The sequence below is a fragment of the Denticeps clupeoides genome, chromosome 19 (genome assembly GCF_900700375.1).
Source record: "Denticeps clupeoides chromosome 19, fDenClu1.1, whole genome shotgun sequence".
Lineage (NCBI taxonomy): Eukaryota > Metazoa > Chordata > Actinopteri > Clupeiformes > Denticipitidae > Denticeps > Denticeps clupeoides.
Window position 1 is genome coordinate 539,211 of NC_041725.1, and position 14,991 is coordinate 554,201.

A 14,991-nucleotide genomic window follows, 5' to 3' on the forward strand; every position below is an offset into this window, starting at 1 on the left:
CACCCTAGTTAGGCTGTCCTAGTTAGGGTACCGGGCCACTGTAGCACCAATATACCACTATTACCACATATTTCAGTATCAGTCGCACAATGACACCGTCTGCCGCTGCTTCTGTTTGTTTTCTCCGAGACACTGAATCAAGCACCCAGACTACTGGCAGACTCCAGTGAAGAGACCATCAGATAAATCCTGGTTCCTGGCAACTGCTAAACAATGACTGAGCATGAAACGAACCAGAGGGTCACCACAGCCCCTACCACCTACAGCTTCAGGGATCTTCAAATGGACCAGTAGCCTCATAATGGACACATAATGTATACAATGACACTGGACTACACTCTGAACTTCTCCAACCCTACAACTGTAGGAATTTCTCTCCTATTGGACAATCACCAACCCTGCACTGACACCACTTGCAGGGGGTCCCTCTCTGTATCACTCTTCCCCAAGGGTTCTTCCTTTCTTTTTTTCTCTCTGCTAGAGTTTTTTTTGTGTGGCGTTTGCATTAAATCAGAGAAAAATATCATTTTCATATTTATTTGGAACAAGCTGTATGTTGAGAGAGGGAGACAGATGGCTCCCCAGAAAACTTTCCCCTATATTACAAGGGGCTGGCTCACCACATCATGGACAAGATGTTTAATGGGGTCATATGAGGACATGATTAATTTCACTGATCCAGATGGCAATGAGGATAGATCTAAAGATTCTGAGCGGGAGAACCGATACAGAGAAGGACTGTTCATGTCAAAGAAAAAACAAGGTTCCACCTAAGCAGGCTGGAACACCTACCTGTTCCTTTGGCCATCACCACCACTAATTTCCTGTTTCAATCCGTATATTTTACATTATAGTGTCTTAAAGGATCCAAAATCAGTGAGACAACCTGAAGAGGGCTGTGCAGACTGTGTGCTCTACTTGCATCAAAAAGTGCTTTATTTTAAGGGTGTGCACACTTACGGTGGGATGCAAAAGTATTCGGCCCCCTTAAACTTTTCCACATTTTGTCACATTACAGCCACAAACATGAATCTATTTTATTGGAATTCCATGTGAAAGACCAATACAAAGTGGTGTACACTTGAGAAGTGGAACGAAAATTATATCCCTGACCTGTCTGGTGTGTTCTTTGGACTTCATGGTGTTGTTGCTCCCAATATTCCATTAAACAACCTCTGAGGCCACCACAGAGCAGCTGTATTTGTACTGACATTACACACAGGTGCACTCTATTTAGTCATTAGCACTCATCAGGCAATGTCTATGGGCAGCTGACTGCACTCAGACCAAAGGGGGCTGAATAATTACACATACCACAACTTTCAGTTATTTATTTGTAAAAGATGTTTGGAATTATGTATGATTTCTACTTCTCAAGTGTACACCACTTTGCATTGGTCTTTCATCTGGAATTCCAAAAAAATAGATTCATGTTTGTGGCTGTAATGTGACAAAATGTGGAAAAGTTCAAGGGGGCCGAATACTTTTGCAACCCACAGTATGCTACCAGCTTATTGAATGTTTATTTTATTTTATTTTTAAATTTTAGGTTTGTTCAAAATTGAATTGTACAGGTTATCAGTCACATTAAAAGACCAAAAATCATTTTAGCTGGAGTGTGTACACTTTAATACAAGGAACACTGGCATAATAATTTAATATTTCAACCCCACTTCCAAATAAATTGTGTAAATTTGAAATAAAAACAGAATTCAATGAGTTGCAAATCTTATAAACCCATATTTTACTAAGAAAAGAGAACACCAGAACTGAGACAATAAACAGTTATTTAAAAAAAGTTGGGCCAGGGCCATGGTCATTACTGTTAACATTAGAGACCATTTTCTGGGGTCTTCAGAGAGAATCGGATTTTACAAAGGGGATAAAGCCAATTATGTTATTATGGCTGTAGACAAAAGGAAAAAAAAAGCTTTCTAGAGGTATGTGCATATAGATATTACAATTAAGTGTTTCTTTTGGTTATGATTTAATGGAATGTAATTGTCTGGCAATGACAGAATAAGTAAACAATGTTACAGAAACAATAAAGTAGTTGTTACAAATTCCAATGAATATCTACAAAATCATTTATGTACAATATACAGAAACATACATCAATACAATTTACTATTCATTCCCCCCTACTCTCCTCTTGCTTTCACTGTGAACATTTTGGATGAATGCGTTGCTTTTCAGCCCTGAATTCTGAGGAATGACCACACCTCTTATCAGATGTATTCCTCTTCACTCTCTTATATCATTAAGCTTTTCTTAATGATGTTGTATGTGATATTGCTTTCCCCCCCACATACATCTCTCTCTCTCACTCACTTGTTTTGAGGGGTCTATCTTTTTTTCAGCCCTTCTATGCAGTGCTTCATTTAACTTCTGTGCTTTTAGCTGGACATGCCCAATTCCCATTTGTCCTCTAGGTTAAGGAAGTAGGATGTCTGGAGACCTGCAGTTCATGACGTCTTTTCACACCTGCGTTTGTTGCTGTGTGCGTTTATCATTCAAGCTCTCGGATTCAGAATCTTCAAAGCCACAATGGCCAGAAACATCAGAGGTGGATAATGCATTGGCTGAAAGTCTCATACTTATTGAAAGATTGTCCTTGAGGTCACCACTTCCCAAGGCTTCAACTAAAAGTGCTTTGAATCCCTCCCTTGAGTTAACACACAGCCCCTCTGTAACTGGTAGCTGGTGTGGTGGCAAATATTCACTGGGATGGAATTTTGGGCGAGTTGTACATCCAGCACTTTTCGTTTCTGAGAATGCTTGATTGGCAGGAAGCCTATCATAGTCATCTGAGGGCAGGGGTGGGGACTGTTGAAAGCCCTCACCCTGAGTGGGTGGAATCTCACTGTCAATATCATAAGCTCCACCTAGATAATAGTCTGTCTCCAGGTCTGAGGCAACACCCATCATCATGGAGAGTGCGGTTTCTCCTCCTTCGTAGGCTGAAACCTCCTCAATGTCAGGCAATCGAGCACTCGGCATCCAATCAGAGGTGTCCCAGTGATACACTACAGAGAGAGAGAAAACAGTCACCTACATGGGCAGAGCAGGCAGCCTCTCTGACATGCTGTGTTAGACTGGGGGTTGGATGGGCAGGGTACCATGCGTCATGGTGGCAGTTCATCCACACACAAATGAAGCAGTCATCTTCATCCACACAGACACAAAACATGCAAATATGCCCTGTTTTCACTGCAGGAACTTAAAAACAGAAAAAATTGAAACATTGCCATACATTAGATAAAATACAGAAGCACAGGGACACTCAAACACACACACACACACACACACACACAGCCTTACAGTACAGGAACATCACCTCGGTTGTACGCTTCACCCTTGTCCATGACAGATACTAGCCGTGCAGAGTGCAACACAGAGAGACATTTTTATCAGTACATGTGTCCTTATATGTTGACATCTTTTTTTGAAACCTCCACTGATTGGTTACATTAAGGTAACATATCACTTACATAATAACACAAGCAGAGATGGGAATCAAGACCATTTTCTACACAATAATGACTAAATAAAATTGTGAAATAAAGTGGTGTAAAAAAGTGTCACAGTGTGTCACAAGGGTAAACACAAAATTCGGTTAAGTAAAGGATCTTATTATTAAGGAATAAAATAAATGTTACTGGATGGGCCACCCTTATTAGCAACAAGCATTTGTGATAATTTGCAGTGAGTCTTTTACAGCACTGTGGGTCAATTTGGGTCCACTCATCTTTGCAGAATTATTGTAATTCAACAACATTGGACGGTTTTCGAGCATGAACTGCCTTTATAAGGTCATGCCACAGCATCTCAATATGATTCAGGTCAGGACTTTGACTAGACCACTCCAAAGTATTCATTCTGTTTTTCTTCCGCCAATCAGAGGTGGACTTGCTGGTGTGTTTTGGATCATTGTCCTGCTGCAGAAAGCAAGACTGATGGCTGGACATGCTTTGGTATACAGCAGAATTCATGGTCCTGAAGCAACAAAAAAGGCCCAAACCATCACACTACAACCATATTTTACTGTTGAAGTTCTTATTTTGAAATACGGTGTTTCTTCTATGCCAAAATGTAATGGGACACACACCTTCCAAAAGTTAAAGTTTGTCTCGTCTCGAGTATTTCTCCCATTTTTGTCCAGTCTCTTTCTTATGGTGGAGTCGAACACTGCCCTTGACTAAGGCTATGATGCCTGAAGTTCTTTGCATGTTGTTGTGGGGTCTTTTTGAGCTCTCGGATAAGTCGTCTCTGTGCTCTTGGAGTAATTTTGGTCAGCCAGCCACTCCTGGGAAGGTTCACCACTGTTCCATATTCCATTTTTGTGTATAGTGGCTCTCAGTGTGGTTCCCTGGAGTTCCAAAGCTTTCGAAATGGTTTTATAACCCTTTCCAGACTAACCGATCTCAATTACTTTCTTTCTCATTTGTTCCTGAATTTCTCTGGATCTCAGGATTGATGTTTAGCTTTTGAGGATCTTTTGGTCTACATGACTTTGTCAGGCAGGTCTTGATTTCTTGATATGTGAACAGGTCTGATGAACCACTATTAAGCTATGTTTTAACACAGGGGACAATCACTTTGTCACACAGGATTTTCTCCCTTAATAATAAAAACCTTCACTTAACAAACATCTTTGACATTTTTTGATTATCTGAAATTTTAAATGTGACTAACATGGAAAGATGGGCAACACTTTTTCACACCACTGTATGCTGTCATTGTAATGCTGAGACTAAGGGATTATGTCATATGGCTTCATGAAATAAAGGTTGCTTTATTACATATAAGACATTGTTGCTCATTCAGCTCAATGTCTCCCTTATTTTTGCATGCATAGATACACAGCAAATGTGAAGATGAGCAGATTTACTGATATTTTGTTCAAGAATGTGTGCTTATTTGTGTAAAAAATCAACTGCAGCTAAAGGGTACCTTCATTTTCAATAGTGTCAACCGCATCATTAACAAGTCGAATTACCGTCACTATGGAGGCTTGAAAAGAAAAAAGCAGGAAAACTGGTAAAAAAATACACTCACACACCAATAAATCATACTAATATGAGAAGTGCATACTATATTCTACACACTAACTATGTACAAACACATTAAACACTCACAATATAGTCAGACTATTTACTACACAAACAGCACACTATGTACAGTACTACAAATATACACACAATCGCCTGACTGTAGTGAAAGGGTCCAAGTCTTCATCCATCAGGACCAAGCTGATAATGAGTTTTAAATAAAGAAAAAAAACGAAACAATTCAATTACATACAAACACACAATTCTCCCAAATCTCACAGGTCCACTTCTGTGTTCTGATGACCTAAGCTGTGACGGTTTATAAGCAAGCATGTCAGCATTTTCAGACACACAAGGACAAACTGACATTGGCAGGGCTTACCATTGTCATCACAAGAGTCAGACTGGAAGGAACTCAGTGACTGGACCTCAGAGTTACTGCCCCTGTTACTGCCAGAGAAACAGGTCACTTCTTCCACGCCATCTGTTTCCTTATCTGTACACACAAGGAGAAAAGAACAATCAAACATACATTTATGTATGCATGAATGTGTTTAGTACATAAATAATACATATGCACCAGACCGGATTAGGAATCAGGATTTTTTTTCTGTGTCTATGCCACGCAAACAACAAATAAATTTGGACTAGAGACACTGTTTTAGTAATAAGGTTTTAATTGTACCATCAGACCAAAAGTGATGTAGAAACCAGAAAATTAAAGACAGCTTGATAAAGTGATAATATACAGTGAGGGAAATAATTATTTGATCACTTGCTGAGTTTAAGTTTGCCCACTAATTGGTATATAATTTCAATGGTAGGTTTTATTTGTTAGGCCAGTAGCCAGTGACCTATTTGACAAGCATCAGTTTCAATCAAACACCAGGAACCATGATGGTGAGTTGCTGGCTGAGAGAAAAGAAGGCAATACTTCTGGTCAAATATTTATATTTTGAAGTACATACTTAACAAGTACATACTTGCCACTACAATCCCACGACAAAGCAGTGGTAGCAGTGGGGCAGTGGTGGCCTAGTTGGTGAGGAAGCGGACCCAAAATTTGAAGGTTGCCAATTTGAATCCAGAACCGCCAAGGTGCCACTGAGCAAAGCACCGTCCTCACACTGCTCACCGGCTGCCTTTCATTGCTGCCCACTGATCACCAAGGGTGATGGGTTAAATGCAGAGAACACATTTCACTATGGGAGCTGTGCTGTTGTGTGTTACGTGTGACATTTTTTTTTTAAACTCACACATGACTGCACCATTAAAGAACAGAAAAGTACTCACCCTCAACATTTTGCCAAAGGCTCTTGTGCAATGAGTCACAGTCTGAGCGGCATGGCGATGTGGGTGGGAGATTGGGTGCAACACTGCAAATCACCAAACCCCTCCGTGCTGACACCCCACACAAAATTTGTGCTTCAGGGGGGTGAAACGTGCTCATTTCCGTTAGCTCTGTCCCTTTTCCTGGTGATCCACCTAACCCCTGTGAAGTGTCATTGCTTTGGAAGCAAGGCGTGTAAGCCATTGGTCTCACTGGTACTTGCGGTGGGCCAGTCCCTTCTGCATAGATGGGCGTAGGATGTGTGTGAGCGTGCGAGAAAAAGTGACCACCGTTCACTTTGTGCAGCAGTGCAGCAGTGGCAGGGTCCTGCCCCAGTGAAAGACTACTGCGGGAATAGGTCTTCTGAAAGAGCCTCTTGCGAAGTGCCACAAACATCAGCACCAGGACTATAATCAGGAACAGCACAGTTGCTATCCCGATTAGCTCTTCCTTCCCCAGGTAGGCATGGCCAGACTGCATATTGGGCACCAATACAGGCCGAAGCCTGCAGAGTTTACCTACAAATCCTGGTGTGCAGTTGCAGAAGAAGGAGCCAAATGTATTAACACACACTCCGCCGTTCTCACACTCCTCGCCTTCACATTCATTTATATCCTCCTCACACCTACACAACAGAAAGTAAAAGTAGAACATGAACTGATTTGCATATATGTATATGTATGTTTGTACTGTATGTTTCAATACCATATCTATATGTGATATGTAATGTGTTCATGAAATTTTGCTGTCACAGTCACATTAACTTCTACAGCATTTATGAGTGACTTACGATCACTGGTGTTGTTTGAACCTGTGAATTTGTGGTTCATAGATGAGTGTGTTACCCACTAATCAACTGTCAGCCCACAGCACACTACATCACAATACAAGTAGCAAGGCAACTGATATAACTTAATGGACAACCTATGATGAAATTGACAAAGATGAACTGTTACTCTTATGAATTTTGCTGTATGGGTGATTAAACCATGTGTCAGCAATCACAAAATGTATAAATGCAGACAAGTGAATTGAAGTGAATGGTTTACTGAGGGAAATGAAATGCACTGTCGTTTGGGGTGAGCTGCCTCTTTATTGAGAAGGCAGACAGAGACATAGGGAGCGGCAGGAGTGTATTCAAATCAGGCAGTGCCTTTTACCCAGAGACCAGTCAGACATGCACAAAAGCTGTAAGAAAAGTCATGACAAGCAGAGTCTTTTACCAAGAGAGCAGTCAGACATGCAGGAAAGCATTTTTTTTACATTTTGCTTGCATTAACTACCCTAAAACTACATATTTATGAGGATAAATAAAAAGTATAGATTTGTGGGCCCAAGTGTTGTCTTTCAGCATGTGCACAAAGAACTGTAAGATGATAAACAAAAAAGAAAATAATTGCATTTAAGTAGCTAAAAACAATAGTGATTATTGGCCAATTGCACAAAGGGGTTAACCTATCACCTTAGTGAGCAGTGGGCACCCAAGAAGCAGTGTGTGGGGATGGTACTTTGCTCAGTGGCACCTTGGCGGTTTGGGATTCCAACCAGCAACCTTCCAATTACGAGTCATTTTTCTTACCCTCCAAAGCAACCCCTGCACCACTGTCTTTTGCAACATATTAATGTCATGAATCAGGATCTAGAGTAGCTCAGAGATAAACAGATTAGACTCTGGCTAGGACTGAGTGGTTATGTTAGATGCCTGTGTACATGAAGAGTGCAACAATGGCCCTGTTCTATATCTAGAACTGTGTTTCCCAACCCTGGTCCAGGAACATCTGTCAGGAACCCATAGAAGTAAGCCTTGGGGTCGATAGTTATTGGGTTTGTGTGCTGAAATGCCTTCTGGATGAGTGGGCCACCACAAGGCGCAAAAGATGTTCTTCAGTGTGCAACAGTGGCCTGGATGATCTGCTGATGCGTCAGGATCTCAGCATGGGATCTGATGTCTGGAGGGACAAAAATAGGTCTAATGCCTGGTGTGGAGCTTGTCCATCAGGGCCTGCTGCACTAGTGACCCAATACAGTAGCCCTGGGGGATCAGATCATGTTTACAGGTTCTGAGCCTGGAAAGAACTGGCGACGGTGTGTCTCTTGATATCCAAAACGAACCACGGCAACAACCGCCACAAGGCGACGCTGATGATAGCCACCTTAAAAAGAGCCTTCACACATCACGCTAAGTCTCTCGATATCCAACCCAAACCATGGCGACAACCACCACAAGGCGACGCTGATATCCAACAACATCGCTTTCCTTGCAAGCTGCTGATAACGATTAAGGTGAAATCCGGCACCCTAACATTTATCAAGATAGTTGTATGAATGTGAGTGTGAATGAAACAATGTTACATGTATTTTCTGTCTCCCCTGTTTATGGTGTTGTAAAAATAGATTATTCTGTTCAATAAAATTCCTGCAAAAAAAAAAAAGATCTTATCTGCTAATAATTAAGCTTTTACTAGTAATAACTAATGGATAATTCTGGATATGCCCTTGTTATTTGTCTGTTACTTTCATTATATCATTTTCCACAAGACTAACTCGCTGGATGAATAGTACTGGAGTACTGGAGGCTCGGAGTATATAAGGTGCAGTGCGAGGTATAATAAGGGTTGTGAGGTAGGATGCTTCTACTCCATGTTTGGCTTTGTAGGCCAGCATCAGTATTTTGAATCTGATGCTTGCAGCTACTGGGATCCAGTGGAGGGAACGTAGCAGAGGGGTGGTGTGGAGATCTTGGGAAGGTTGAAGATCAGTCGTGCTGCTGCATTTTGTTGTAGAGGTCGGATGGTACATAGAGGTAGACCAGCTAGAAGGGAGTTGCAGTAATCCAGTCGTGAGATTACTAAGGACTGAACCAGTATCTGGGTGGCCTGTGTTGACAGACAAGGGCTGTCGTCTGATATTGTAGAGAAGGAATCTACATGAGCGGGAAAGATTGCTGATGTGAGTCGAGAAGGATGGTAGTAGCCTAGTGGGTAACACACTTGCCTATGAACCAGAAGACCCGGGTTCGAATCCCACTTACTACCATTGTGTCCCTGAGCAAGACACGTAACCCTAAGTTGCTCCAGGGAGACTGTCCCTGTAAATACTGATTGTAAGTCGCTCTGGATAAGGGCGTCTGATAAATGCTGATAAAAAAATAAATGAGAAGTAGAGTTGGTAAATAGCAAGATCCTAATGTGGTGAAGAATCTTCTGGAATGAATATTAGTTCAGTTTTGATGGGATTGAATTTTAGATGATGGACTGCCATCCAAGATGAAATGTCAGACATGCAGAGATTTTGGAGGCCACATTAGAAATGCCTTAGAAATACTGCAAATATAAGAAATATGATCTCAACGCATGATGCAAAAAAGTTGGTCCACGCCTTTATTACGTCAAGGCTAGATCACTGCAACTGGATGTTCTAGTAGGTGCATGAGTAAACTCCAGCTAGTTCAGAATACTAAAGACTGAGCTCTAACTAAAAACAGGAAATATGACTACATCACCCTGATCTTAAGTTCACTCGATACCCATCAAATTTAGGATTGACTACAAAATCTTATTGTTGACCTATAAAACAATTAATGGTCTCTCCCTGCAGTACCTGAGTGAACTGCATTCGAAGGATATGGGTGCACTGCTGGTACCCAAAGTACAGAAGGTCACAGATGGGTACATATCTTTGTCTTATACAGCAGACACAATTATTAAATCAATTATTAAAGGTCCCCTATTATGAAAATGTGACTTTGTGAGATTATTTAACATTAATACTATCCTAGAATGTCTATGGTCCTGCAGTGGCTAGAAATGGAGATATGTATAAAGAGTGCTTTGGCCATTCTGCTTTGCCATTCAGAGTGCGGTAGCTCAGACAGTCGGATGTGGAATTTGCCCTCTTATGTCCTCATAAGGGGAAAGGTTACCTCCCCCTTGCCAATGCAACAAGCGTAACGACTGAATGAAAAGACTTTGCAAACTTTGTAGAACATGTGTCGTTCAAAGATAACATACAAGGGAAAAGAAGACCATGCAATCTCTGACAGTGAAATGCATTCTGATTAATTTTTTTATCAACGTCTTCACCAAGCTGCCAAATGATACAGACAGAGACCAAGCATTTGCTGAAGTAAAACTTGGTAAAGCTAAGCACAAGCTAATGTTCAACAAAGACACGGGAGCAGAGACAAACTGCATACCTGCAAGACATTTGGAAATGTGGTGCTGCCCCCCAATAAATACATAGGATTTGGTGGACAGTTATTTCGAGCACAAGGTCCAACCTGAACTGAACAAAATCAGAGCAATCAGAGACTTGACCCCTCCACGCAACAGAGCACAGCTAGAAACCATATTGGGCATAGTCACTGGAGGAAGTAAGAGAGGCAACAACCAAAGATGAGCAACACTCCAGTCTAAAGCAGGATGGCCTGATTCCAGCAAAGCATGTGTACCGACTCTAGCTGAATTCTGGAAGCACAGAAATTAGATCTCTGAGGTGAATGGTATCCTGCTGAAAGGTGAGATCATCATCATTCCAAACATAACATACTGAGATGCTTACACGCATACATTTAGCAATGGAAAAGTGTGGGTGAGAAATGTAATATCATGGCGTGGAATGAGAAAGCACATAGAAGCGTAGTTGGATATCTCAATAGTTGTCTCAAGAGGCACAATTCACTTACTGATGATGCGAAGAAGACTGTCCAAACATCCTAAGCACTAAAGGCATTCAGAATATGTGTGCTACCCAAATGATGACTAAAAGTAAGTCTTTGAGAACGGGTTTCTCAAGCCAGGTGGCGCATTAGACCAGGGGCTCATCTCCTGTTATCAAAATGCATCACAAACTGCTTGAGAAAGCTGTTCTACTATAATAATTATGTTCAATAAGATGTACTTGTGTTTACCAACTGTTTATTCAGTTAAATAGCTGCATCCATGTTACAACGTCAAGTTTGATGTTGTAATTTCACAGTTCGAAGACTCGTTCTTGCCCCCTACAGTGCAATTAGGTATACATCCGCGCTAAAATATCAAGGTAAAAGTCATCATAAGTCATCAAAAGTCATGTAGCGGTTCTTCTTCTGCGTTGTGTAACTTTTTGATTTCATTTCTTGAACCACAAATGATGAGCTGACACCCAAGAGATTTTCTGTGCAAAGTGTATTCTGTACAAAAAGCAAGGTCGCGTCAGAACATCGCATCACACATCACATCTTTCTGCACATCTCTCTCTCACAACTCACGCCATGTGTCCGAGAGACCTGAACCGGGTCTCAAAAACAAAATAAAAGTCTTTATAAAATAAGAAAATAAAAGAAAGAAGAAATATACTTATAGATCTAATGTAACCATTTAACTCTGGCACAATAGCTTGCGTAGTATAGACCCAGCTCCCAACCCAACTTTGTGAATAGATTAACGGCGATATTTTTTTTATCGCCCGATAAGAGTCTCACGTTAACACAGCACGTAAACGCCGATAACGGCCCACCACTAATATCTCTCTCTCTTTGTCTTTCTCTCTCTCTCTCTCTCTCTCTCTCCAAGCACACGTGCAAGGATCAGACCCATATCTCAGTTACCTCAGATTCAGAAATACCCCAGTGGATCGATTAAAATCGGCAGCTCAGTTACTAATATGCAGACGCCTTCTATCAATTCTGATTACCACATCATAACAGCTAAGATTAGAACTGCCTGATCCTGACATGATCCATCACAGGAGGCAACTTTGCCTATGGTGTCAGGAGCAGATCTGCAAGAACATTACCTGCATTACCAGAGGGAACCACATTTCGCTTATTTTTTTACAAAAAAAGGGATGCAACTGGTGATTTACCAGAGTGACACATAAGACATGCACAAATGGGATGTGAGTGTATCAGGAAGTAGAAGAATAAAAAAAAGAAACATGCGGTGCTTAAGCTGAGAACCCGACTTCGGGTCCTTATTAAATAAGTTTGTCTGGCCACAGGCATCTACCTTAACCACTCAGTCCCAGCCACTAGAGTCTAATCTGTCACTCTCTGAGTTTCTCTAGATCCTGGTTCCTGGCAATGGGCTGTTAATGAGATGGACCAGTATGAAGTGTACCAGAACGACAAAACAACCACCAACACCATAACGGCAAAGATCAAACATCACCACCAAAATGGACATAAACTGTGGACCATGACCCTGCTATACCTGAAACCTACTCTGCACTGTACAGTACTTTCAAACATAGACTGATCCTTTCTTCAGTTCACATTGTTGGATCTGGTAAAGACAGTAAAGACGGATTTAAGAAAATGTTAACACACGCTACAAGGGTCGATGTGACAGACAGGTCTTCTGTATTCTTTCTGTAACCTTCGGTTTTAGCACTGGAGACATCTGCTCTGTGTGAAGTTTGTGCCGCTCTGCCATGTGTGCCATGTGACTGCATGGCTACGTCTGCTGCTACGCCTGAATGGTGAAATGTGTTAGATCTACTGGTGCCAACTGTCTGGCAAAAAGTAAAGCATACAAATGGTTTTAAAAAGTAACTAGTCCAATGTAGCAAAGTAAGAGTCGAGTACATTCACAAATGTACTTAAGTAAAAGTAAAAAGTGTGGCGTTATAAACCTACCAAATTGTAGCTTACAGGATTTAAAGGGTCAACAACTGATGATTTGGTGTCAGACTTTTTAAGCACAAATCCTATGCTTTAGTCCAAATCCCGAACCTCCAAGGTTCCACTGAGGTGCCACTGAGCAAAGTACCGTCCCTACACATTGATCCCCAAGCTTTTTTCATGGCTGCCCACTGCTCCCATTGGGGATGGGATAAATGCAGAGGACACATTTCACTATGCACTGGATGCTGTGTTGTGGTGTGTCACATGTGACAACTAATCACTTTGACTTTTAAAGCAAGAACTAGCACCTGTCTTTGTTCATACAGTTAGCCAGTAATCTATTTGAAATGATTCAGTTTCCATCAAGACACCAGGAACTGTATACTGATAAGTTGATATTGTACTGAATGTATATTAATGTGAAATGATCCACAACATGGAAAGAACATATTAAGTCTTGGGTTTTAGGCTATTACTAAATTCCATGTATGGATTTGACAAAGAATTGTATGTACCATTTTTTTAGGTTTAGATAGATTTTCTTGGCATTTAATGTTTGTCATTGTGATACACAGCATAACACATGGTGCCCACAACAAAATGTGTCCTCTGCATTTAGCCCATCATTATTAGTGAATAGTGGACAGTAGCAATGTGTGGGGATGGTACCTTGCTCAAGGGGAACCTCAGTGGCACATTGACACCAAAACCCGCAACACTTTGGTTAGGAGTCCACTTCCTTACCCTCTAGGCCACCACTTCCATTAAAATCAATGGAAGGCCAGATGAGTCCAAGAGTGCTCAACAATTTCTGGCATTAATCTGCTCATGTTAGGGTGGTAGTAGCCTAGTGGTAACACCCTCGCCTTTAAACCAGAAGACCCAGGTTCAAATCCCACTTACTACCATTGTGTCCCTGAACAAGACACTTAACCCTGAGTGTCTCCAGGGGGACTGTCCCTGTAACTACTGATTGTAAGTCGCTCTGGGCATCTGATAAATGCTGTAAATATAAATGTTGGAATGGGATGATAGATGATGGAATGTCAGAAATGACATGATGTTAAAAAACAGAAAACATTTAGCCCAAACATTCGTGGTGCACGAGTGTGTAGTGTAACTACTGACGTGATGCCAGTATATCCTCTTTTGCAGCTGCAGATGAAGGCATTGCCAATGGCTTTACACATTCCTGCATTCTTACAAGGATTGGGAATGCACACACTCAACTCTGTCTCACAATGTGCCCCGGTGTGCAGAGCACTGCAACTACATGAGAATCCTACAGTGAAAGAAAGAAAAATGTATTACAGTGTCACTTATTCCATCTACACAATACAACAAAATAAAAAGTTTTCAAACACTATTGCAGTTACATGATGCTCAACGATGCCCTTACCAGCCATAATGTACAGGAATATTTTTTAAAAAAGTCCACTTCCTCCCACTTACCACCAGCAGGCAGGTGTGTGCAGGTGCCTCCATGACGACAGGGTGTGTTGACACAGGGGTTAGGGTGCAGGACACAACCAAGCGTGAGTGCAGTGTGTGTGATGACCTGTGCATGTGTACTGCGTTTATTCTGCAGTGGCAGCTCCCTCCCATTCAGAACCACAGAGTCAAGACAGCCCTGGAAGCCATTCCGTACCCGTGGAGTCTTCCGGCTTTCCTGCTCATGTAGCACAAGCCCATCTGCCTGCCAAAGCTCTGCCCCAAATACCAACAGCCAGTCCTCTCCAACAGGCAGTGGGCGCGGTGATGCCTGTCTTCGTTCAACATAACTATCATCCAGTGTGAGGCTACTATGGTTCCCACTCAGCTCAACAGTTACATGATGCCAGCTGCCATCACTGATTGGCTGGCTGGAGATTCCCAGAATTCCAGGGCGGCTCCCACAGTCCAGTTGGAACCAGAGCTTACCATGCTCCACCTATCAAATGCACATAAGATGAGTAAGAATGTCTCGGAGTTAGTGTGTTAGAATGAAAAGATACATTGTATGTGTA

The 14,991-nt window shown here is 41.7% G+C and overlaps 1 protein-coding gene across 4 annotated transcripts in view; it reads right to left on the reverse strand.

Moving 5' to 3' along the window:
- Positions 1 to 1,727: 1,727 nt before the first annotated feature.
- Positions 1,728 to 14,991, reverse strand: part of fat3a (FAT atypical cadherin 3a) — a 99,774-nt gene continuing 86,510 nt past the window's right edge. For 3 of the 4 annotated variants that reach the window (XM_028962664.1, XM_028962663.1, XM_028962662.1), the window contains 7 exons: positions 14,438 to 14,915; positions 14,114 to 14,267; positions 6,345 to 7,006; positions 5,434 to 5,547; positions 4,954 to 5,013; positions 3,338 to 3,373; positions 1,728 to 3,026 (listed from right to left, as the gene is read on the reverse strand). In XM_028962664.1, coding sequence (XP_028818497.1) covers positions 2,479 to 3,026; positions 3,338 to 3,373; positions 4,954 to 5,013; positions 5,434 to 5,547; positions 6,345 to 7,006; positions 14,114 to 14,267; positions 14,438 to 14,915 — 2,052 coding nt within the window. In that variant the 3' untranslated portion in view covers positions 1,728 to 2,478. Of the gene's footprint in view, positions 3,027 to 3,329; positions 3,374 to 4,953; positions 5,014 to 5,201; positions 5,253 to 5,433; positions 5,548 to 6,344; positions 7,007 to 14,113; positions 14,268 to 14,437; positions 14,916 to 14,991 lie in introns of those variants that run through there. The other variant, XR_003743231.1, reaches the window with a different exon arrangement.